General features: G+C 36.8%; 1 protein-coding gene across 11 annotated transcripts in view; it reads right to left on the reverse strand.

The window, feature by feature from the left end:
- The window catches only part of LOC113131782 (neurexin-1a), a 231,017-nt gene that overhangs the window by 192,560 nt on the left and 11,015 nt on the right, over positions 1–27,442 (reverse strand). For 8 of the 11 annotated variants that reach the window (XM_026309436.1, XM_026309435.1, XM_026309442.1 and 5 more), the window contains 4 exons: positions 20,815–20,832; positions 19,430–19,459; positions 18,726–18,737; positions 18,248–18,295 (listed from right to left, as the gene is read on the reverse strand). In XM_026309436.1, coding sequence (XP_026165221.1) covers positions 18,248–18,295; positions 18,726–18,737; positions 19,430–19,459; positions 20,815–20,832 — 108 coding nt within the window. Of the gene's footprint in view, positions 1–18,247; positions 18,296–18,725; positions 18,738–19,429; positions 19,460–20,814; positions 20,833–21,492; positions 21,834–27,442 lie in introns of those variants that run through there. The other 3 variants (XM_026309441.1, XM_026309440.1, XM_026309446.1) reach the window with 3 other exon arrangements.

Genomic DNA, 27,442 nt, shown 5'->3' on the forward strand with positions numbered 1-27,442 from the left:
TGTATAGATGTTCTACTGTAGAGACACTAGGAAAATTAATATATTTTTATCTACATGAACTTAAAAAAAGACTCTGTTGTAGTTTGAGGTACTGTGGATGGTATTTGTTGATGCTGTGCCACATACGAATCATAAAAAGAGATACTGTAAATATCCACAATGAATGTGTTACTAATGACATGCCAATTTGACCTGAACTGTAGGTTCAAAGTCACATGGTATATTACAACTCCAGCACTGATAAGATACAATTATTTTACTGTCCTGTAACAAATCAAACACCATTATAACAATATTGTAGTTAGCTCTTTTATGCCAACAAACAGCTGGCAGTGTCAAATCACTTCTGAATAGACACAACAGGAGACATAAGTGGACAAAACAGCATAAATTGTGTCTATAAATCTACCACCTGTTAATACAAAAACTACACACACAGATACATCGTAAAATTTTCAGTGTTCAATTAGACAAAGAAATGTTCAATAAAATACGATTTTACAGAAATGATTGTATTCATGCAGATCTCATTACTCATAGTAAGAGCTCAGTTGAGGGAATAAGTTCACTGGGCCTTTAAAAGAGGAGAAACTTAAGGTCCTGAATTGCTCATTCAATCGAGATCAATGATGAATCACACAGAGCAGTGGTGGAATTTAATTGCTAATTAATGTCTCAAACCACATGAGAATTTAACACTTATAGACTGATATTGAACTCTAATGAAAAATATATTTCACAGACACCCACACACACACACACAAACACTGAGTTTGAAGATACTTGCTATTCTGAGATCATGATCTATTCACGGCTACCGAAGTATCAGCTGAAAACAGATTTGTCCTCTGTTTAGATGGTTGATTCACAGCTCCACAGACCACACTGCTGCCTCCACACAACACACTGCTCCCCAGTCAGCAGTAAGGAACCCATTATTTATATTACACCATCACATGGCATCACATCACATTGTGCAAGGCTTGTGACATTAAAAACCAGGACAAGCAACAAGGAGTGCTAGTGTTATAATATCCTACACAAACTAGTTCCCTCAGTTAATCTGCCACTTTACTCAACATTCTCTTTTTTCTTGCCTTAGCACCCTGTCTCCATCGTCTCTGTCCTCCTGGCTCGCCTCCTTCTCGGCTGACCTCCTTCTGAGCGACTGTGGTCCTTGCAGTCCACACGTCTGGTCATTAATAACACTCTCAGCTCTGTTTTTCCTGCCAAACAGAGCAGCGCTTTCCTGTCATCCTGACACAAATTAATTCCCCTTATTTATCTTCTGGCACCAAGGCCGGCATAGGCGGAATAACTGTTTATGGAAAAAAAGGACAAAGAATTATAGATGGTGTGTTCTTGATGACAGGGCCATTTGTTTCTCAACTAAGACTCAAGATAAAGTTCATAACAATCATTTTGATACCAGAAATCCTTTGTCAGCTCTCTCTTCTCCTCTTATCAGTGTCTGACAGAGGGATTTGTGTGAGGGTTTTATGTTAATATAATTGTATTTGCATGGCTGAATATATGTATACAATATAGCAGATGTGTTTGTGGGTTCTGCGTTACCATTCAAATCAAAAGGATTAGTCATGAATACTGTACATGACTGAAAAATGACAGGATTGGATATTTACTTAAATGACTCCCATCCAATTATCCTAGTCACCTAAACATTACATTTATATTCTACAAATTTGCAACAGCAAATATGTTTTAAGAGAAAACATAATATTGAGTAATTAATTTCATTCTTCACCAACATAATGAGGAAAAATTAGGAAAATGAACACATCTGCCAAAACAGCTCATAGTCCATCGAGCCATCCATCAGCTATACTGCTTACCCTGTAGGGGGTTGGGAGGGGGGGTGGGGACTGGAAATATTCCCAGCTGACACTAACACACACATTCCTATCTACAGGTAATTTAGAGTCATGAGTTAACCTATCCTGCATTTCTTTGGACTGTGGGAGAGAACATGCAAACTCCTCACAGAAAGGTCCTGGTTGGTCCAGGTTCAAACTTTTCTCAGAACTTTATCATTGCGAGTTGACAGTAATGTCTCAGACATTTAACGCTAAATGGAGTCTTTCTGGTGTTACAACTACTTGTAATCCCTAAGACGTAATGTTTATAAAACTAGATGTCAACACATTTCGTACAGCCATAGTTCCCCAATAATCCCAGTGTACATCAATTGTGACACAGTGCACAGTTTGGACTCCATGTCCCTCAGTGTGTGTGTGTGTGTATATATATATATATATATATATATATATATATATATGTGCAGGTCCCACAGCAGCAGGAGCAGCGGCATCTACTCATTCAAATCTAAGCCGCCATAGCTACACTGACAGTGAGGAATGGATTTAATAGCCATAGAACAGCTTGTCAGCAGTCTAAAAAACCACAATGTTAGGAGAGTTTTTTAAACTCATCTCTGGATCCCCAGGGCCCTGCAGGATATTGGGAAGATTGGAAAATATCGACATAACATTCTGTTTTTTTTCTGTAATGTATATGATTCATTGTCCATTCATGGTGAAGCTGCATGCAGTAGTAGTGATTCTGGGTGTAAAAATCATGAGAGAAGACAGGTTACATGTATCCTGAGACAGATTAATAAAGCTACCATGGTGTATAATAAATTACACTTATCTGATTAGATGTGGTGCAGTTGCAGTTGTGTTATACTGCTGCTAATTATTCTGTTCCAAATGTGTGTAATGAAATGACTCATGGATGAAGTATTAAAAGGTGATGGAATGACAATGATGCTACCTTGCCAACATCTACAACCAAACATACTGTCTCTTAGATATAAGCATGCAGTTTCTCAACAAGATAGTCGGGCTTTTCATGCAAACAAAGGAGTAAAACAGGACGATGAGGCAGAGGAATGTAACAACCTTTTACAGAGAGTATGCTTCACTTTTCAATTTTCTAGAGCTGTATCTTAGATAATGTTTTCTTGCTTCCTTTCCAGGGAGTGCTTGGAGTGGTGTGAAATAATTCCACTGATAATCTGCCTCTAGGTACACTTTAGGCCCATGCACTACTTTACCTGTACAAGGACAACTTTAGAAGAAACAGAAACCCAATCAGAACTGTAACAGCTTTACCACGGCTTCACTGGACCAGAGAACAAACAGGATTGTCTGCCTTTGTTATCAGGTATTTCATGTAGCAGTATACTGCAATACTCTCCATCAGAACCACTTCAACATGAAGCAATGTGAGGAAGGTCTTTGGCTCTCTCAGCCATAATTGTGCAGAGCCCTATCTAGCTGTCGTCTCTCCAGGGGAACAGTAGGCAGCTCAGGGGCGTGTTGTTATATTTCACACTTAATGATGTGCAAGGCATCTTCAGCTCTTATCTGCAGGCCTATTTTAGTCACTGACACAGCCTCTAAATTACACCTTAACAGCAAATACAACTCCAGCAGCATTAAATGGTACATATAATGTTACCTCAGAACCACAATACTGACAGGTTTATGCAAATATCTAAAAACGATGAAATCCACCATTGTAGGCTCATCTACCATTAAGCCATACAATCAAAAAAGAAAACATGGATGCAAATTACTAACCTCTATGACAATGTGATATAATTTGTGAATCAGTTTTACAACTCTCTAGCTACAGCTAGCACCAAAAATGTGATTTTCCAGTGTTTATATATAAAAAATGTAAATATTTAAAATATTACAGATGAATTAATTTTCATACATATATATATATATATATATAAATATATAAATTGAATACATTTGTTGAGTATTCAGCATTTCTGGTCTAATCTTGTCCCATATGAAAATATATTTATGATTATGGTTATAATACTAAATTTAAGATAAATATATTGTATGTGTGCACAAACCATATCATTGTTAGCATGAATATAATATGCAATACATTTTCATCCATCATATCATCAAGTGTAAAAAAAAGGCTATTATTATATCTAGTGTCTTATTATCCATAATGGGAAAGATGAATATTCTGGGGGAAAATCATGTATATTCTACTTTAAAATTTGATATATTAAAATGGGGAATTAAAAGCAGTAGCATGCATCTTGCATGATTATGATGGTATCCATTGTTTAATAACTCAGAAAACAACACGGATAGTAGTATTAAATTCTAACCACTGTCTTATAGGTTGGTGGGTTGTTGCACAAAATGTCATTAGTCAAATTAAAAACATGTATTGGCTTTAAACTATTTAATATCATGATTCTACAGCAGCAAAAAGAAAAAGAAAAAAAAAAGCAGGGCAGCATATCAAAATACACCACTTCCCTCTGTGCTTCATTCTGACTTTCATACCATAATATATTGATCAAAGGTTTTATACACTATACAGTATGTCTACAATGTTACTGACTTGCAGACAGAATTATAGATTTAAACTGTAATACCCAGATAACAGAGACACAGACCCAGGATATTAAAGACATTCTCTGCTGTTTAGGAGACAACTTTGTATTACTTTGATTTTTTAATTTCCTGTGGGTGAAGTGACCATTCTCACTGCTAGAATTTAATTTAAGCAAGTAGAAAAAATGTGTGTGATCTCAATTACATTGGATAGGATGCCCTTCTGACATAGCCCCACTTTGTGATTCTGCCTGATATGATCTATTTTTTTATAAAAATCGTGTCTGCTGTGGGTTTAATCAGAAAACAGTCTCTAACATTGTTGAAATTCTTCAATAAAACCAATAGGCACTGTCTGCAGCTTTTGCCAAGCACTATGTACTAACAATGCCAAAAAGCCTTTCCCAGCATAGCTAAGGGATTAAGATTTCTCTCATAATAGAACAAATATGATTAACATCAGTGTACAGCCGGGTTGCACACACATAATCAGTCCATTGAAGACTGAGATGTTATCTACGTTGATATCATTTCAGTGATTAGTCTTGCTTGTTCCTGAATAATTTCAGTACTACATGAATGCTATTTTACATGTCTATGTAGCTATAAAGGCTAACGGTGTAAAGTTTATGAACTCACTACCTCTTAAGTAAATCTGTCCCACTCCCACAAGCTTAAAACTAAAAAAAGCTGACGGAGAAGAAAAATTAAAATTAATGATCCATGTTGACTTGATTCAAACAACCCCTTTTTCTTGGGATTCTTAGTATGGTAGCACTTTCGTGGGAATATAGAAAATCTGATAACCCCCCAGTTTCAGCAATATATTACATATACAGTTCATTATTTCATTGCCCACAGGCAACACAAGGTGTGTCAAGCACTAATAAGTACGAAAGCTTGGTAGCTACAGAGATAATCTTTTTTTTTTTTAAGAACTTTTACTATTATAGTAACATGCTTGAGGGAGACAATGTTTTTTTTTTTTGTTTTGGTTTTAGGCACAGGTGAAAATTTGGCAGTATGATTCTAACACAGAAAATGCAAATCTGTCGCTCTGGGCTTGGGTGTGAATCATGTCTACATCAGTCCTGTAGGCCTACACATTACTGACTGGTACATTATGGCATAGTATGGTAAACAGGTTCATTTATTTTCTCTTTGTTAGAGCTACTCAAAAATTGATACCAGCAGCAACAATATGTCATACTTCTTTTGTAAGACTATTATTGATCAAGTAGCTCAGTACTAGTAGAGATTTCATTGAGAAAAATTGGGAAGAAAAAAATTATAGATTACCAAAACACAATAACTACACACAGTTAGTTTTATTTATAATTCATGAGAGAGAAGAGATGTAGTTTATAAATCCATAGTTTTATCTCCTGAAGAAATTTGTAATTTAATTATAATGAAGTAGGGAAATTATTAGTACAGACTAGTAGCATTATAATGCAATCACATGCAAGGGTGTAGATTTGCATATAGATGCTAGCGACATGAAGTGTCTCTTCTGATCTTGTTTGAATTATCTTTGGGGTGACATTATTTTAGATTACCGGTGAGATGACAAAGTTAGGCATGCTAGTATTTGACTGGCTGAAAGGGAAGGTGCCATGTCAGGCGTGTATCATTACACTCTACATGCATATTCCATATTTAGTTCTACTGACTTCTTTCTGTTCTTATAAATATTGAGGCCAAACCTACTGTACATCCTTGTTCACATACCATGACTTCTACCTAAATGATGCAGTATTTGCTTCATTTTACAGGAATTTATTGTCTCATATTGTATTTAAATACTGCAAATATACAATTGTCAGTAGCTGATTTCCAGTAAGAATTGAGATATCCCAGCTTACAATCATAGAATAAGCTACATTCAGTTATTTTATTCACATAGCAATTACACTAATTAATATATCTGCCTACGGCACAAGGATACCCTAAAATTAACTAGTCTATTCAAATCCAATAATTCTGAAAAGTCAATAACCTGCATGGAGTTTGGGCTGTGATTGCATGTGTGGTGAGTATGTGCTATTCAAAATCTCTGTTTTTCCTGAAGTAAATAGTAAGACAAAGCCTCTAAAGGGCACTAGTCGCTAAACCCTGTTGTAAAGAGAACAGACATTTACCATAAGGATTGTTGAAAGGCATTGAAAATAACTATTTTCTGCTACCCTGGTACCAGGTTTGCACAGTGTCATCATGATCTTTCCTCTAACAACAAAATGAAAAAACAGGAATTGCGTTGCAGTTTTGATGTTACTCTGGAATAGATCTCATTCACAAGCCAAAACAAGACTGTGCTGATAACTAGAAACTCATTGATACTGCACCTATGGATCAAGTGGGGTCATATAATCTCCCACAGTCTTTCATCGGCTTGTTTCCTTTCGAAGGATGTGTGGGGAATGAAAAAATGATTTGAATCTGAAAAGGGAGGGCAATAACAATGAATGACACAGATAAACGTACTGCATCCAGATTGAAAAATGAAAAGCATTTTTGAGAGCAGCAGAAGTGGGAACAAGCAGGATGGTTTATAATGTAAATCTCATGTCTCATTCAAAGCTACTGTATGTCATTGCTAATGCAGTAAGTACTGTGTGTCACTAAACAGAGCTTGAATCTGAAAAGTGGCAATATCATATCAGCTGGACTGAAAGATGACCAACTGAAAGGCATGCATTTTTTATAGTAGTTGATTGTAACCAGCCACATGCAGTATATCATTAAAAAGGTATGAAGTATATAAGCAAGATGAAGCATAGTGGAAATATTAGAAAAAAGCACCCATGATTTACTAAGGAATTTCTTTATCAGAGACTTTTCACTGGTATTTTCTGTCTAAAACACCTCTAAACTGATAATTCAAGCCTTTACCCAGAGAGATATGACAGTGTTACATTACATTAAAAAACAACATTACAGTAACTTCAAATATAGCTTTGTGGTCTGTAAATCAGAGCTTAAGGCAAGTCTTATCTGATCTCATCCATAATTGCTCTTTTTCATTTTCACTCACAACCATTTCTCATTTTTCCAATGTGAATTGATCATCAACAACAAAATCCGCAGTCCCTGAGCAATCAAATTAGCAAAGAGCTGGTTTGCCCACAAGGATGAAATTACAGGCTAACATTGTTCAGCCTACAAATTAGCAACCCAGTCAGCACTTGGTGCATATCTTAAACGGCTTTCTCAGAGGAGACCATTGTCATTGGATCCTCAATTACAACAACCACATGCGGTTAACAACCAAGTATGAGAAAAACTATGAAAATTAAACAGAGTAATATAAAGTCATATGGCAGCAACAAAGAAAATGGTCTCAGGTTTATATATCAGGAAACATTTGCTTCCTCACCACCCTCCCGCCAAAACATGAGTAAACTATACTGAGTGGTAGCTGCACATTTTGCACATTAAAATTCATGACACCTGTAATTTGAGCCACAACAAAAACTGTCTTCCCAGATATGGCACTTTGCTTATAATTAAACAGGGGACATGAGCAACTTGTTAAACAAAAATGAGCTTCTCAAAAATAGGGGTTAATTAGATTCTGCTTCTTATGATAGAAGAAAACATCATATTGTGCCAGTTATTAGGCTGTTATGCAACTTGCAATTCCTATGTCACTCCTTTGAACAGGGGGTGGGGGGATCTTTACTCCTATTTGCAAGAGGAAGCATAAAGAGAAAAGGGAAATATTTTATATACATCAAAAGGAAATGCAAGTCTGCCTTTAAAGAATGGTTCTGTCCCTCGGGACATGCTGGTCTTGAGCGTAATGATTCTCAGTGCAGACCTCCTGAGACAAATTGCCACTGACCCCCCATGGATTTTCCAGGGCGCACTCGATTGGAAATGGACTATTCAATTTCCCACAGGGTGCCTGGCCATTTCCTCGCTATGCATCATTAAAAAGGCATCCACTTTTCAGTTTGGTCAGCCAGACAAAAATATTCACACTATGTTCTATCAATAGTGCAAAAAATCCCAAATCCTAATTATGGTATGTTTTTTTTTTTTTCTATTAATTTATCAAAGTCAACCATTCAATGGACAAAATCGAATTTGTTACGATGTTTCTGTGTTTTTGAAAGTATTTAGATAAATATATGTCAGTGTCAAATGACTGTCAAATGCATAGTTTATGAGGAAATGTATAAATATTTTTTTTAAAAGAATACTTTTAAATTTTATAAATGCATCATCCTGTAGACTTATACAAATATCCAGTGTAAAATTTGTTTCCATGTATTTCCAAACTGGTGTTCCTTAATCTAATGACATTTCCATTTTAAAACACTCCCTGTGCATACTAATATCAAACCAACATCATCTGAAAGACAATCATTTTTACAATAATTTAAAATGCAAATGAACTAAACTTAATATAAATGTGGAATACTTTAAAGTGTTGCATTACTTTGTGAAATTGTTTGCCATTTAATTATTACTTATTTATGCGTATATTGAATATTACTTTTAGTCACTGTAAATTATTTATAAATCAGTCATTTCTTTTTACTTGTATCTCATGAAAAACAGGTTCTCTCCATTTTTAACAGCATAAACTACAATACCATAAAGAAAACATTGGTGGGAAGGACATATGAATACGTAGAGAAGTGTGAGTGGGGCAAGTAAATCAGAGACACTGTATATCTTTTTGCCAACATGTGAGAAGACAAAACACATTGCACACACACACATACTGTTTAGTGGGAGATGAATGAACCATTAAAAGAAAAGTGAACTGACAGTCTCTTTGAAGATGGCTATGTCATTGACTCACCCATAAATCACTGAAATAAGCAGCACTACTACAGTTAACATGTGTTGCTCTACAAACATGCACTCTGTACATTTGAATGTCATAACACATACTGACAGGATAAACACGATTTCATGCTGTATGCAGTAAATCATAACAACACCTGGCTGCATTCCATCAATAGAGGCCAGTAAAATGGCAATAATCCATAACCTCAAAGCTGAAATATAACTAAACAAACCAACATTCAAAGGATGCATTTCACAGTCTACAGCTGAAGTATAGGCATCTCCCTTTTATCTATTTTCTGCTACGATTCATCCACTCTCTTCTGTGGGCCAAGAAATAGAGTTTTTTATCACTGCAGTCTCTCACTGGCATCGACCAGCAATATTGATCTGGAGCAGATCTCCTTCCACTCTACCTGGGGAGCCAGATGAGCCTTGCTCATATTGATCCAACCTTTTTATTCTACATTCTCCTTCGCCCTTTCTTTAGGTTGGAAAAAAATGATATGCTTGTCATCTTTTATAATAAATATTCTTTGGGAAAGGCATTGATAACTGTTAATCCCAAGTCTGCGCTTGGATTTTGATATAATTGATGATCTACAGGAGATCACAGAAAGGCTGTTGAAACCTGGCTCCAACCTCAGAAAATCTGTCTGCGATGTGAAGGTATACTACTGCTTATCTGATGGTGATGAAGCTGAGACTGGCAAATCTTGTGACACACAACAAAGCCAGGCAGACAGGCGGCCCCGATGTACAAAAATAAATGTTTACTCAAAACATGTAAACCCAATTTTCTTTAAAAAGAAAACACTCATTTAACTTCAGGAGACAATCTGAAGTGCTTTCCATCTTTCCTCCATCGCTATATTTTCCCTCTGTGTCTATTATAATCACAGGCCTCTGTTTTATAATCCCACTTTATCACGCTTCTTCTATCCACATAGTACCACTCTCTCTGCCCAATTCCTTGTGCTCATTCTTCAAATGCCTCTCTCTGTCTGCCTTAAGTCCTTCACTCTCTCTGTGTGTCTTCCTGCCTCCCCCTCAGGAGCAGAATCTGTGGTAATGTACTAATCTGTGGAGCTTTAGTGCAGTCTTGCCAATCTGTCATGTCAAGATACACAAATCTCACTCCAGGCAATTACAGGCCTTTTTTCAGTCTGCACTGCAAAGGAGTCTATTTCTCCATCTCTGTTGTAGGGAAAACTGCCTCTGTGACCCATCAAGTACAATTACCTTGTTTGTAACAGTGATGGCTCTGCAGTGGTGTATAGATCAGGTAAGCTAGGGAGTGCTGGCATGTAAGAGGTACATTAATATGTAGTAAGTAAAATATAAGTGGGCAGAATTGAGTATGTGTGAAACCTTAATTGAATAATATTTGGACAACTTGTGCATTTGAGTCCAAAAAGGAACCTAGTATTTAATCAAGCTGTCTAGATTCAAAGACAATGTGGATATAATAGAAAAGTCAGATCATCTAACAGCTTTAAGGAACTATAACAGTAGTAGAACTTTTTTCACTAAAGGTTATAAACTCTGTTTCAGGCAGACCATATTTATGTCACACATCAAATTACATTTTTTCAACTTTGATGCAATCTTGACATATTTATATTTATGTTCCTGATGTGAAAGACATTTTGATGGCATGACGGCAGTGGCTTTTCTCTTTGCACAGGGTCAGCTGCTTTGGCAAGTTCTTGTGTTGGTCAGCGTCACAGACAAAACAAGAGGGGAGAGTAGCTACCAACAGCTGGACACGCTGCTACAGTACTGAAACTCCAAAATAAGCATGCATGAAAACTTTTGATTAGTTAAAATAAACTCAGACTTTAGGGGCCACAGGAAGACATTACTTTGATTTAAAATAAGCTGCTAAAAAAAAAAAAATCAACTTAAATCGTCATCATGTGATCACATTCATTGTGTAGGTTTCCTATACTCAAACTACATGTTACTGCTTAACTTCATCATATTGTTCCATAAGAACAGTAACTGATCTGTGCATCAGTGATCAGACAAACAAACATATCTTTTTTTATATCTTACTAAACTAATAATTTTATTCACATTAACAATTATCCATCACACTTTCCCCCTGACACTGCCATTAATCACTTTTCACACCATTGTTAAGAAACCATGAGTAACTAACTGTGTGAAATTAGATTTGAAAGAGTTTCAGTGATATTCTTTTGATTCAGTTCATATACATGGCCACTTTATCGTTTCAGTAGTCATCCAGTTCTCGTTAGATGGAGTGACAATTACACATCTCAGCAGCAGCCCTGAGGGGTCTGAAGTGAGTGCAGATCAAACTGCAAAGCAGCACTTAATAATGAAAAAAAAAAAAAAACATAACAGGGATCGAAAAAAATGTTTAAGGGATGGGCCTGCTTCATTTTGCAGTGCTGTCATGCTACAGGATGAGCTTTGAAATTTGGAGTAGTCAACAGGAATTTGCTTAATCTTCAAAAAAAAAAAAAAAAAAAAAAAAAATTGCTAAAACACTTGATGACTTCTCAACATAAATCAACTGGCACTTAAAACCTGGAACTGAGGAAAGCTGTGACACTTGCAATGTAATGCCATGTTAAACTTCTTCCCTCACTTCCATGTATATATGTTCCTGGTGAGTTTCTCCTAAAGAGCTGTTTGAAGTTGACAAAAACTGTAAGGTAACACAGAAATATACAGACAGGCCCATGGCTTTCTGTAAGATTTTCATGTTTTGAAAGTTTTGCCTGCTAGAGGAGATGGGTTATAGACAAGATGTCTTTAGCCCAGTCATGCTTTCATGTTTTTGACATGTCCACCTTGTTGCACAGGTCCAGGGTAATATATAATAACAGAACATGTATTCTGTGGGAAGATGAAAGGCCATTTTATTAATATTGTCTTAATATTAAACTTACTGTTGTCAAATAAAATAATCCAGTAACCAATAATCTACTATGTTTAGTTCTTCAAATCTGCTTTAGTTCTTCAGTTCTGTCTACTATAAAGATTGTCAAAGCACCCAGGGTACAAAGCCACACGACGCTGCAAGCCGATAGAACTGGTTTTGTATTTGAATGCAACATCATTTTCCTCCTTTGTTTTTAGTGGAGATGGGCCACAGTGACTCCATTGTGTGCAAAATATGATGGTCAAATGCTAGCTACATAATAGACGTAATTAGCACAGAATGTTGTTTCTGTTGCATATTACATAATTATAAACAGATAAGAATGTATTTACTGAGAAAATGCTATAGCCAAGTTTTGTCACTTCATTATAGTTATAGTACAACATGATTTGTACCTAAATTACAAACAATAATGCATGATGTAGTGGATCTATGACTCACTGTAATTTTCTGTTTGCATAAAATCAGTATTGATAAATGTGACAATAATATTGTTTCTTAGAAGAACATATGTTTTTCAGCGATGCCCTGATTGCATTACACACATTCACACCTGGAAGCTGCCCAGTACAACCAATGAGCAGCTTCACTGGAGCGGTTAAGGTTTAAGGGCTTTGCTTTAGATGTGCCAAACGTTGTTTCTTTCTGTGTGTAAAAAGCAGCAGCACTGAAAGAAAGTTCCAAAATTAATTAAAGCAACCACATTCCCGTCACAAACCTGCTTCTCAAACCTTTAGGCTACCACTACACATAGAAATGCGTTTTTGTAAGTCTACTATAGTAACTGATACACAGCCACAACACTCTACTCATTGGGCATAAAGGAAAAGGGATGAATAACTGGGCTCTGTAGTGACTACTATGCATGAAAGGGTTGTATTAGTTTATGTTGACAACAGTAAGCTCTTAGGCCAGTAAATGCAGTGGTAAATTTATATGAAATACTCTATATGCACAGTACTTTTTGGTTTAGAGTTTGAAAACCTATTGGGGGGGGGGAGATTAGGGATAAAAAACAAAACAAACAAAAAAAAAAAAAACATACTGATTTGGATGCAGCATGAGCTTCATCCTAGTCTTTTAAGTTTGGGGTATTCAGACCAGATGGCAATGACGTTACCCATATGCCAAGACCCAGAGATAAATCCAACTGATTTTTTTGAAACTTCTAAATCAGCTTCTCAAACAGTACTTCACTGACATTACACATAATGATAACGCAAGAATCACTGCAAGGTGTTATTAACTCTGAGTATGCCTTCCAAGAGAGGAATCAATCCATCAGAAATGAGCACTCAGTGTCAACCTCAATGAAGTATGTCTTTTCTTAATTCTGACCATAAGATCTGCCTTACAGGGGAGTACCTATTCAAGAAGAACTGGCTTCATTCATAAATAGGTTTAATTTGTAAGGTTGAAGCTGGGAAACTGTAATCCTGGTGAAGTCAATGGTGCCGAAAAGATTTCATTGAAAGTCTTGCAGTTTTCATGTGAAGCTACAAAGGCAACATCTGTTGTTGATTCTGCACACACCACATGGTATCTTGTTACCTGTCAGATAAAAAATGCAGAGAAGTCTTGACAAGTTGTACTCTGACATGCCATAGCACAGTTATTTAAAAGAATCTGTTGCTTTCTCATTGCAAAGCCACCACTGGGAAATATAAAGCACCTGAAGGTAAAATCAGCTTCAAACCTCTACAGTAAAATTGAAACTTTTATAGAAAATACAAAAATGCAAGGCCATACCCTTTTTCAAAGCAGCAAGAACAAACTAATAAAAAAAAAACAGACAAATAAATACTTTAGAGATAGGTTTTGACCAGTTTTTTATATTCTTCCAGATCATCACCAATAATCATACACACACACACAATCCATAAAACTCAAAATGACACTATGAATCTCTCCCTATTATTTTTTTTTATTATTTTTACAATTTCTTTCTTTCTGAGCAGTCCCATGCAAAAGTATCTTGCCCTACCCTGACAACCTGCAAACCTCAGCTAGCATCTAACAAACATGTCAAACTAACTGTAAAGGAAAGAAATAAACATGAGAGGCGGAAACACATGCCCACGTGGACCCAATATGCACAGTACTAATGCATTTTCTTCACCTGCCGCTCGTACACCCAGCTCTGCAGCGCTCTATTCTGCACATAATTCAATCCTTGTGAGGTAAGTTAGACCAAAGTCAAAACAACTCTGCCTCTGTGGCTACTGGCTGTGCTGTCAGAAGCAAATGAAGCACTGTAATGCATTGAACTCATACATTTCTTTTTGACTGTTTTTAAGAACCATGACATTTTCATTTGATGGCTTAAGAAAACAGGGCACTAAAGTTTGCAGCTTAACAAGCAAAATGTTAGACAAATCATGGCTGTGGCATCTTCCTTGGGGAAAATTGATTTTTTGGAATTTCTGAGTCATGGTTGATGAAGCCTGAACCTTACAGACACATTAGACATAAGAATAATGCCACTCAAGTAGAGCTTTAAAGTGCAACTTGCAGCGTTTAACAAAAAAAAATATTTAATGTTGTGTGGTTAGAATAGTTAATGTTGCTTGGAAATGATCATTTAAAAATAAATGTGTTTTTTTTCCTGTTTATAGAAAAACCCTTTTTTTGAATCAAATTGTCAAACTAGGCCACTGAAGGAGTGATTCAGTGGAGGAGAAATGGAACTTGCTTTAGGTGCATTTCCACAGGTGAAGAAGAGAGGAATTCACTGCTGTACAAACAAAAAAAAAAAAAACAAGGTCGTATGCAGCGCTTATTTTAGACAGGATATGTTCCCATCCATATAATGGAGTTCATGATGGGATGTTAAATCCAGGACTGTGTGAGACTGACAGCTGGTGTGGCTTATCCAGTACAAACAGCTCCATCTTTTTCACCATCGGCAGCAGCTTCTCATACTGCCTTTAGTCAGAGATCCAGCACAAAAACATGTGAACTGTGCATTACAAGCACTGTTTTCTAATGCTTACTAACGTCCAGATTTGTAAGCATAAAGATTTAAACAATGAGAAGCAATTTGTGTTTTTTGTTGTAAGGCAGCCCACAAAATTGCTGTTACCATCCTACTTTGTAAAGCATGCCATTTGTTACGGCATAATTGATAAGTTCAGTTTGCTAACGTTAGACTCCTTAAGTCTAGTTACACAGTCTGGTGACTTTTGCAGTCAGTCATACATTTGTAATTTATTTTACATCCAGTGCTGCAGTACTTGGAGACCTTCTCTCCTCCATTGCTATTATTTCTCCTAGTCCTTATCTGTTCCCAATCAGAAATAGCAGAACGATCCATCTTTCCTATTGTTAAACTTGACCTACCTTGGCTGCTTTTCCTTTTGTGACATCACAACTGTTTTGTCTTTTTTAGGGTGGGCATATAACTCCCTTACCGCAAATGATTCAAACTGTCATACACACTGATTTACCGAGGTTGCTAACCTGCAAGTTGCACATTAAGAGATCTCAGCAAGCATAGCAGAGTGGGAGGTTATTAATTATTTTCTCTAAAATATCTGCCTCACATATAACATGCTGCTATTTCTGTGTTCATTTAAGTGTTGGAGTTCTTGAAACTCTGACGAAAAAATACACAGTTATGACTTTTCATGATGGTTAAACTTTGTGTAAAACTGGACACTAAAGCTTATGTTGAAGTAAATGTGTGGTACTCCCACATACAGTATGTCAAGTGGAGGCTTTTTCATTGACCTAAACACACTCCTACAGCACTTACTCACTGAGCTGTGTTGAATCCCTGCTTAAGTATTATCCATGGTTGTACCATAGCATAAGGAAGTCAAACATATGCACACCTCCTTACAAATGCTTTTTATTAAGGGGTGAGTCAACATGTCCTGGAATAGATGGGACACTGGCATTAGAACATAATAAGGGACCTTGCCTGGCTCAAGTTACATATGTGTAGTGAATTTTAACCTATTTGAATGGATTTTAAGCATGTTATCTATTTATACACAATATAATAATGACAATATATATACAAAAAACAGTGATGATGTTTTTGCCTAAAGTGGCTTGGGTTTCATTGATAAAATATAATATGATACATAGATTTATTACCCACAAATCTTTATTCTACACATCAAATGTACAAATTTTCACTGTATTTAAATGTGTGAGAACATGACTAATATCCATAACCTTTCTACTCTTTAAATAGCTGTGAAACCGTTGAATGTGTTATAGTCACTGCATTAGTTTCTGAAAATCCAGCAGGGAACTATAAGATACCAACCATATCCGCAAAAAATGAAAAGGCAGAGCTTCTGGCATGTGAGTCTGATTGCTGGATATAAGTCCTAAGTTAGCATTCAAAGGCATCTGTCAGCCTTATATGTGTGTGTGTGTGACTCCCAGTTAAAGGTCTCTGGTGTATCAGCCTCCTCTAATGTAAAAACAAGATGGCAATTCTGCACCCTGAACATTCATTTAATTTGTTGTGAAATACAGTACTTCATGTGAAAACAAACTCAAAAAGAGATCTGCTTGCCTTCTTCACAGACATCCCTGGGAAAAAGCAATATCTAATAAAAAGGAACAATCTCCATCTTTAGAAATTGAAAGCAATTACATTAGAATGCATACTAATTTAGAAATAGCTTATTTGTACCTGTAAGCCTGATCTGTGCAGCCTGCAGTCCCTCTTAAGCTGCACATGGCAGTCTATTGTGATGACAGCAATTAAATACCCTAATGATTTGTGTGCCAGCAGCATTATGACTTATCCTAAAGTATGCCCTACTCTCCAGCCCTAGAGGCAAACAAGGTTTTAGGACTCAGTTGTCAGTACACCAGCTGAAAGCAACGCACATAAACTAGCCCATCCTCAAAGGAGCAGTCATGAACCAGAGGATAAACCATACAACTGGTTAACGTGACACAGTAGACCCTCAGGAGGCAAAGGTAATATGCAATATTCTCCCAAGCTTAAAATAGATAATGAATATAGGCACTCTTAGATTTATTACTCAAGTGGTTATATGTGTTTATGTTCACATACTACATACCTGGTTTGAGTAGGTTTCACACTGTAGGACACAGGGAACGATTAACCATGGCCCAAATTAGAAACAGTGTGCTATAGTACGTATGTCAGATTTGTGCCTCATCAGCATTCTCTCCCTGTGGCTTTCCTTCTGCTACATCCAGGTTGGGTGTGTGATACGGTGTAGTACCAAGATGTGAAAGACACTTACTAATCCACTATTTGAAAAGTTATTATGGTAAAACTACCAGATGACACAAAAGAATCAACGAGTCATACATTATACAATTCTAGCCAGGATCCCTACATATTACATACAGATACAGAGATGCAGATATTTGCTGTAGTTTGTCTATGTATACACATGATATGTAAGTTTTATACTGTAGTGGTCCAGGGATTTTGCAAAGCCTGACAGCAGGAAAAATGTATAGATTTGATGGTTTTCTGATTCGAAGTTTATTTCCATTTGTTGTATGTCTGCCAAGTATATGTGTAATGAAACGACAATTTGTAGCATCCTTTTGTAGATTCACAAGCAAACAGTAGGGGCATGGACATGACACTTACCTTAGAAGATGAAAACAATTGTGTGTGTGTGTGTGTGTGTGTGTGTGTGTGTGTGTGTGTGTGTGTGTGTGTGTGTGTATTTGCGTGTGTGTTATAGCTTAAAGTTCTAGCAGCTGACAGTAAAATTGAGTATAATGTAAAATCTTGCATTGTACATCTGCAGTTTGAAGACCTACCTGTTCCGATGATACTTCACAAGTACAAGACATATAGTTAACATAATGCAATATTTTATGTTTGATTTAAAGAAATACAAATATTACAAAACTGCTTATGAGAATTGTGAAACTGGAACTAAAACAACAAGAGCAAGCAAAATCAAGGAAAATGTTATTTCAAAATGCAAGTGGATCACTCGAATGTCATAGTGTTAATATGTTTCAAATTTGAAGTACTGCATACAGTACTATTACATGCTACTCTCCAATTAATAAAGTTCACACATTAACATTCAAGTTTCCCACACTTTAGTAAGCTAATGATGACATGCTAAATTTGCCTTTACTTCAGTAACCAAATTAAAAGGAAACGTTTTACCTTGAATGCTCAGTAGGGACCTTAGAAGCCAAGCTTCCCCTCTCTGCCCTGAGGAGGAGAGTCAAACGGGAAAGATCAGAAGTCCACTTACCCCACAGGGAGAAGAGGTGAGGATCACAGCCAGGATGGGAGGCCACCAACACTATGATTAAGCCTCACTCGCAACCCCAAAACCATTATTTGAACACAAAAAGCGTAGTTACCCCTGGGTGGTGGTGGTGCACTGGAACTAGGACAGCAACTATTGTGTTCATATGTCCATGTGAGTCTCATTTATGATTCCCATGCATCAGGCAAAAACAAAAAAAAAACAGGTGACAGCTTAAACGGGTGGATGCAAAGCGAAACCAGCACCTACCTTGAATGAGCAATTTTAGAAAATGCCAGTGGCTTTATATACTTCATTTAGCACAAGTATGTAATGCCACGAAAAATGCTGTCATAGTTTAATGAATTTAGATAATTAGAAGGGTAGTACCTTTACTTTTACCTATGAGATTTGATGAAATGTTCCATGAAGAAAGCAGAGTCCGGACAAAAAGGGAGAACAAAAGGAGAGGAGACACCAATGAGTGTCATGGTCAAGTTGGAAAAGGACAGAAGGGCTTGGTGGCTACATATATGTGCAAGAATAAAATAGGACATATGTGACAGTAAAGGGGGTTAATAGTGGAAAAATGTAAAGAGTACAATGTTTGCTGTATGATAGGAACATGGAGTAGCAACAAAAGGAAAGATGAAGAATAGAAGCACTGTCTGTGCAAGATGCATTACAGCAAGGACAGAAGACAAGTAGCTTAAAAATTCATTAAGCTATTTTCCACCACCATGCATTATGTCCTAATAGTGTAAATGCAAATGCCACTTTACTTGAACTGCATCATCATAGAACATCAGAATGTATAACAGATGTGAATAATCACAAAGAAAATATGGAGAAAATAACATGGATACCCAGGGAGCAGGAAACCAAAGAAGCTTGAAAAGGGGTCATATGAAAAAAAAAAAAAATCACTGAGAATGAAACTCAACTAGGTCATTTAAAATAAGTCAAATGACAGCCCATATTTGAAGCTTCAAGCCTGAGCATTGCACAAAAGTTAGAAGCACACGCATTTCTGAGCACAACGGGAGCAAGACAAACCATGGAGGAATGACAGGAAGAAGGAACAGAGCTCATACCTTGGTCGCCCATCATCAGGTGTGCCAGACCTTAAAGGAAAACAAGAGCACAGTCAGCAGAGAACAAGGGATCATGGGAAGTTGTGTGACAGACATGCAGGCATCTCTTTCAGAGCAGATGTCTGTGTTACTTGAGGGGTGTTGGGGTAAGGGAAGAGTGGGGCGGAGAGAAACAGAGGAGGGTGCACAGACAGGGTTCGCATGATGAGCATCCAGTCAACCAAAGCAGGTTGCAATGCATCATCAGCCACTTACTAGACATCATTGAGAAATCTAAATTCAGCCTGACATTTTTTTTCTTCTAAGATGAGAAGTGCACTACAAACCATGGGCAGAGCAATCCCTACAAATATTTCTGAAAACTGTTTTACACTGACCTTCAACACCAAGCGTTCACATAACATTCGAGTCATACAGGGAAAAAGAAACATGATTGGACATGGTCTAGTCACTGTGATTATTTTGAGTAGCTAAGTATCCAAATTAATAATTCGATTGTATTACATTCATTTGATTGACACAGTTAATCAATTTATATATGTTGACCATGAACAATAAGCTTTATGGACACATGTTTTGTTTGGTGGATCCATGACATATTTTTGCTATACAGCAACAGTTAACTGCCAGTGGTAATTTGGGCAATAATGTGGCAAATAAAAAAATCTACTTATAACATATTTAAATGAACTTTTATGCAAATATTCAAATACTACTGATATTTATCAAAATAATCTTTAAAAGTATTCATTCAGTTTGGTTTAGTTTAGTTTATATCGTTGCGTTTTGTAAGAAGTCTGATGAGTTTGAGTTAAGAATACTTGAGATGTAGGATTTCTCAGCTCTTTCAAGATGATTTTCACCTTAGTTTTTGTTTCTCTCTTTCCAGATTGATTTGGTTAACCAGCAGATAATTAGCTAGTCTGGTTTCAGGGTCCAAAGCACCCCTGTTCTTTTTGATTGAAGCAATCAAAATAAGTACTAAATTACACCTGAGATGCAAAAAGATTTTAAAGCTAATTACTTAGAAAACCAGCACGACTCCAAGGCTATTTGAACATTTAGAGCTATTTCCAGCATTATTCTACTCAAACATATGAAGAAATAGCTATAAGTTTATTCACATACTCATGAAAGTGAGTACAGTGAGTTACAGCGAGTTGTAAAAGTCTACAATTCACACATCACTTCACACATTGTATGTAAACATGACAAACTTACATGACAATGGAGATCTGATAATCAGACTTACCACTTCAGCAATATCAATTACATTACCAGTAGAAAACACTTGCTTGCATTAAATTGAGGAGTCTGGGCCATGACAATGTGTATGCATAAACAGTTTAATAAGAAAAAAGTAACGAACACTGTACAATACCCACCTTCAGTATAGTTGTCTTCTGGAAGCACGGACAGGCAAAGAGAAAGAGAGGGAGATTCATTAAGCAGCATGCAGACTAGTACTGGCCTTTGCATGTCGTAACCATGCAAGGCATTAAACATCACATGCAAGTGACCTATTGTAACCTCTGGAGAGGAAAAGTTGATTTATGCATAGGCCTTTATTTTCAAGTCTCCCCGTTTTGCTCAGACACTGACCTGGCATACAGGACAGAGTTGTAACTGAATGAGCCCCTCTGAATAGTTGGAACAACCTTGAAGTGTTAAATTCTTTCAAATAAGTCTTTGTTGGCAGCAGATTAAAAACTGGAATCACTGTTAAATTATTTAATAAACCAGTACTGACCATGAGGCAAAAGATGGTGAAGGGATCAAAAACACATCTTAACGCTTCAGGTCGGTTTGTCCTGTTGTGTTGGCTCATTAAATTTCTATTTATTTGATTTTTTTTTTTTATGTGATATGCTGTAACTTTTGGTATCAACAACTATTTAATTCAACAGACTCAGTGGGATCTGTGTACATTTTTTTTTTTTTTTTTTATGAAAAGCTGCTCTACACAGCATGTGATGAAATTCACTGCAAGAGAAAATAACCTAAATAAATAGAGTTGGCTGTGGTAAAGCAATGCCTGTAAGGTTTCAGAACGGGTAGTGGGGTCTTGTGTTACTGGAACATTATTCAGGTGATTTGGTCACAGTACTAAAAGCAATGACCAGTGAGCACATATTGGCAATGCAAAAGGAGATTGCTTTCCAAATGAAAATGCCATTATATGAAATTTGGCAATCAAAGTGAGATGAAAGTGAGAAAACTGCCATGTAAAACCTGTTACTCTAATAAAGGAGCCTTTGAAAAGAATTACATGTTGGTCGAGTATAGCAAAAACGTGAGGTAAACATCATGCTATCAGTGGGAAAATAAATTGGTTTGACAAAATGGTGTGAATGGAAACATGCAAAACCAATGAAATGATAGTATGCAGGGGCCCATAGACTGCCTATAAAAAGAACAAAAAGTCAGTCAGTCAACAGTTCTATTTATCATTTAGTCCTTATGATATGCCTGGGGACTGATTGCACATTAAATATATAAAATCATAATAGCAGATATGCACAAAATGGATTGAAATGAAAAATGAAAATGTAATTTTATATTACAATATTATATTTTTTTCAGTAAAACAATCATGAACTGATATGAAGACAGTAGCATGCAATGTCTAATCACTATTTGTACAACAGAAAAATGATCTTGTAATCCAAACCAGTTACTGTAATCATGCAGCCAGATTGGCATGAAAGCCAAATTTCCACTACAAAATAAACTCCTACCTCTTTAACATGGTTTCTTTCCCAGATTCAAGCGAATTTTTGACCCAAAACTTACCATCACCACTGGTTCCCCTTCCAAATCAGACACCATGCACAACAACCAATCAAAATCATCATTTTGTGAACAAATTACAAGATCAATGTACAGTTTACTGCTTCAGCTAACATGACGAGACCAAATTTGTTCAGTTTTGTGTAAAGGTTGTTTACCACATTTTCTAAGTATAACTGTCAATTACAATAGTGCCTCATTTATCCAAGCCCTTAAGGAATGGAAGATATATTTCAGTAAAATAATAGAAAATGTGATTTTTTTTTATGCATCTGCACATAAAGGCAGTTTCATATACATGGATCTTTTTTTTTTCTAATTCCAACAGTTTGGACTTTTAGATAAATGAGATTCTGAGAACAACAAAAGAGTGCACTTTGTTCACAAAAGGTTAGCTTGATGATGAGAAGCACGCTGCTGAAAAAGCATGTGACAAGGGAAGCATGAAGCTGGCAGCTGCAAAGTGACCACATGAAAAGAGAAACGTAAAAGGAATCAAGATCACTTGCTGATGTTGCGACTCCAAACACTAACGGTAACTTCTGCATTATACAACAGTCTTTTAAGAGCCCTATTTTGAAAGTTTGATTTACAAGGTTATTGTACGATTAACAGCGTTTTTGGTGATTCCCTTCCTTTAATTATTGGTGAGAAAAACCTAATTAAAATCAGATTTTGAAGTAAAGTATTAATTTATCCTATTAAGCACAGCTTGAGAAACATGCAGAGTGATATCACCATTTTAAATCTGATCTATGCACATTAGGGAGTTCTACAAACAATTCAAAGCACAGAAGCAGAGAAATAGATATAATTGTGAAAACAAGTTTTGATACATAAGAAATCAAATTATAGGTGTAGGTGCGCTGGAGATTTGTATTAAGGTTTGTACCACGTCCACTTATGCAGATTGTGTCTAGGAGCATAAGTAATTCTTTTGAATCAAACTTCAACAATCTTTAGTGGCCCCAGTAAATGAGGTTTGGCCCCAATAAACGAGGCAGTGTCCTGAGAAAAGAAAAGGAAAGAAGCTTTCCTCTAACAGCAGTATCACCTGACAGGGACCATTAAAACAAGCCCTCTATCTACACACACACTCACACACACACAAACACACTTTCTTTCACAAATGTACCCAGCTGGTTACATCCTAATCCAGAGACGTAAATCCATTTAATCCCCTTGACAAAGTGATCCCAGTGCTATTGTGCTGGTAACACTACACCGAAATGCACTCAACTGTCTTTCAGACAATCTGCATCTCTGATGGTCTTGTGCTGTTGATCATGCACATGGTGTATAGCTCGTAAAAAATAATTACATTACCATTCGAGCTGATGCCTCACTGAATGAAACATCTGTTGTGCTACTGCAGAAAAATAATCATTGAAGGTAAATAAATCTATAAATCGATGTTGTTTTTTTTTTCCTGTTGGATTTGCCTCCTGCAAACTGATGATGCTGACATGTCAACACAACCTTGATCCTCTGACTGTGAAATCTATGAAAACTGGTTCACACCAAAGTGACAGTCAGGAGAAAGCAAAGTTGAAAGCCGCGCGCTCAACTCACTATTATACACCACAGTGGCTGCCAGCTCGACAAAATGTCATTAAGACATACATGTCTGTCTTGCAGTGTGTCTGCATGTAGTGGGCTGAAGAGACACGGCAGGGAGAGCTCTGGGTGATGCTACATTTCACATAAAAGAACGTGTGTCACATTCACTAGACACAACATCCATAGATATAATTCATTTTCCTGCGCTATTTGACAATTTTAGAACATCTTGTCTGCCTGAATCAAGCTTTTGTCTTCTACTCCTAACATCATCAGCGAGATCTTTTTTTCTGCTTTGTTTCTGTCAGATTTACAACACTCTGTGAAGAAGTTTAAAGGTAATATTCACAAAATTAAATGGTTACTGTCCTCGAACTTTTCTGTCTTATCTTCTCTTCTTCCTCTACTATACCAACTTCACACAGACAACAACATGATGAAAAATGTGGCCTATTTCTCAACTATTTTTTCTTCTTCTCTGTTTTGTATACATTCCTGTTGGAAAATAAGCAGCCATTGTTGCAGCGATAATGGGACCCTTGAATGGTTTTTCACAGATAGAACCATGAGGCTTTATGCTTTCGTACAAATATTTTGTCAAGGTTTAATAAGGATTCAACCGCATGCCACCATAAATAAAGGTTAACCCCCTCCACCACCACCGCACTCCACCACCCACCCACTACTCAGCCGGCTGTCTGTTAACAAAGGCCACCCTGAAGAAGAATCAAAATTCCTTATTCAGAAACTCTGTGTGTACATAGCCACCTTTCAATAATTGCTTTCAGTTGATAACAGAAGCTGGAAGCTTTTGCTTTGAATGTTATCACACCATTCAAGGGCTGTTATCAGTTGTTATCATGACCATAGATATGGACCCTACTCAACCTCATAGTCAGCTCAGTAAGGTGTTATCATCCACTACACCTTGGCTATCATGGTTGCAATAATAAACAGGGAGTGATTTTTTCACTCTTTATATGATGACACATATAATGATCATGTAACAACCTTAAACAGACATTTGAGACCAAACACTGTGTTCCTACAGTTCATGCTCTGCATACATAGCCAGTTCAAGCAGCCATTATTTAGGGTGGCTTGAATTTTTTTTTTTTTTTTTTCTCACAGCATTGTACTTATTTGGTAGACGGGTCAGTTAGTATGTGAGACAGTCTTTTAAATAAGGGCATATTGTATAATATTTAAAATTTATTATCAGTCTAATTAAATGAAGGGAGGAAGTAACATGTTAAGTACGGTTTCATATTATGAATTATTAAGGACATGACATTCCCTAATAAAATAGTTCAATTCTATTTCAAATAGCCTCAAACTGAAGTAGTTTATCAAGCCAGTGTTGCTAAAAGTGGGTCAGCTACAACTGTGTTTTATTGCAGAAGAGCTTAAACTCAAAGTCTCACTGCTAAAAAAAAAAAAAAAAAATCTATATGAATATCTGGACACCCGTTTAAAGACGCTGCAGAGCAATTAGAGGCTCACAGCTGCAAATAATAGTAAAAATGAACTACAGTAAAAGCTTTACATCAGAGTGTCCAGTGTGAGGTCAGTAAACCGCACACAGCTCATGTTGGCCAACCCGATTGTTAAGTCTGAGCGAGGAATATGCATCATTCAGAAGCTTTGTTGGAGCTAATGTATGTATGTAAGTGACAAATGATTAAGAGCCTGCTCATTGTCTACTTTTTAACTGACAGGCAGTATCTTCCTACCTACCTACCTACTCAGGTAGGCAATGCAGTGTCTTTAGACTTCCCCACTACTAACATGCCCTCAGCTTTCCAATCCCACACATTCAGTTTGCAATGCAGGCTTGTTGTGGGCAATATTAAGCCCACATTTGCCCTGATGATGGCATTGGGGTTATTTTTTTTAACTTTGGAAAGTTCCCTCCAGGGTCTCAGAATACACTGTACGAAGAGTTTTACCTGCTGAATTATAATTATATTGGTGGTGTACCACTTTAAAATTATTTTTGCAAAACAAAGTGCATTCACTATGTTGTCTCCAATAACAAAACACAAATAACACTGTATCTACAATCTCTCTAAATGATGTCTTTGGATAAAATAAGGGCTCTTATTAACGTTCCCTTTTCTGCAGTGTTATTACTCAGGGTGTACTAATATAACCATGCAAAAACAAACGTAGCCACTGAATCCATCACCAGCCCATTAGACAGCTGTAGATTTGAAAATAGTAGCAGGGAAGAAGATTCAAATTCCCTTGTTTCAGAGGCACTTTAAGGGAAACTGTAAAAGCTTTGCAGCAAAGGTCAGTGGATCGATTTGTTGTTAAATTACAATTTGAACCAAATCAAGAGTAATGACTATAAGTGAGGGCTCATCTCTTAGTACCACAGCCTAAACCCAATGCATCTGTCTAACAGAGGAGTGTTAGTGGCATTACACAGCTCACCATCTACCTCATTATCCTTCTCATGCAACACAAAGAGTAGAGTGAGAGGAAACAGGCCGAGTGACCAGCCACTCTGATGGAAATTGATATCTCCCACAGCTGCCAATTTCTACTCTCACCAGCTGAGTTGGTCAGCGGTGCCACATGTACACTTCCTGGGCATTATACTCGTCATATCACTTTTCTATGAGCTCACCCCACTGCCACTGGATTCCTAAAAATGGGAGTGACCACATTATTGTTGAATGACAACTACTGTAGAAAAATATAAACATATGCCACAATAACCAAGTATTTTACTTGTGAGTTTACTTGTCACACACTTATTAAAGGAAGAGTTCAGCAATGAAGTAAATATGCTTATTTGCTTTCTGGCAGAGAGTTAAATGAGAAGATTGTTACCACTGACAGCTTGTTTGGAAGAAGCACAGCTATAGTCCAGCCAAATCCACCTGCCAACAAGACATAATAGTAGTTTTTACCCTTTCTTAATACATATATATGTTATTTTTACTCATTAAGTATACACAGTCTTAGTGTTAGTGATTTAATTAATCTTATTATTTCGCTACTTTGATGTTCTTGGGACAGATGGTGTGTGGATAGTATATTCCAGGCTAGATAATTCCTATAAATCACACCAAACAGAGAGGCTTGTGGATGCAGATGTGGGCCTCTCAATTCTCCATTCTTTTAGAGTGTGTGGGCTGAAATATCCAAGAGGATAATCAGAGCATCTTAGACAGTACTTCTAATAACCTTAATCTCAGGATGACAATATCTGAGATAGTATTACAGATGTTGGGTAAATCTTTTTTCCAACGCAGTAGCTGTTAAACACTTGAGTAGGGTATTAGGTCTGGCAGCAGAATTAAGAAATCATTGCAGATAGTTAGTTTGTAACAATGGTTCTGCTTATTTGTAATTTATGAAAGTAATAATAAAATATGTTACGGCTTTGCCCCTGTGATGGACTGGTAACCTGTACCCCTGCCTTTCTCCTGAAGAGCAATGGAATAGGCTCCAGCACATCCTTGCGACCCTAAATAGGAATAAGCAGGTACAGATAATGGATGGATGGATATTAAGGTTTTATCTTGAAGTAATATACACCAAGCATCTTTTCCTGCAAAATATGCTCAGCAGTTGCTTAAGGAAACTATAGTTGTGACTCCCACTGTTGACGTGTGACAAAGTCATATCTGAAGAGTGACTCATCTGCTG

The sequence above is a fragment of the Mastacembelus armatus genome, chromosome 15 (genome assembly GCF_900324485.2).
Source record: "Mastacembelus armatus chromosome 15, fMasArm1.2, whole genome shotgun sequence".
In the NCBI taxonomy this organism is placed as follows: Eukaryota; Metazoa; Chordata; class Actinopteri; order Synbranchiformes; family Mastacembelidae; genus Mastacembelus; species Mastacembelus armatus.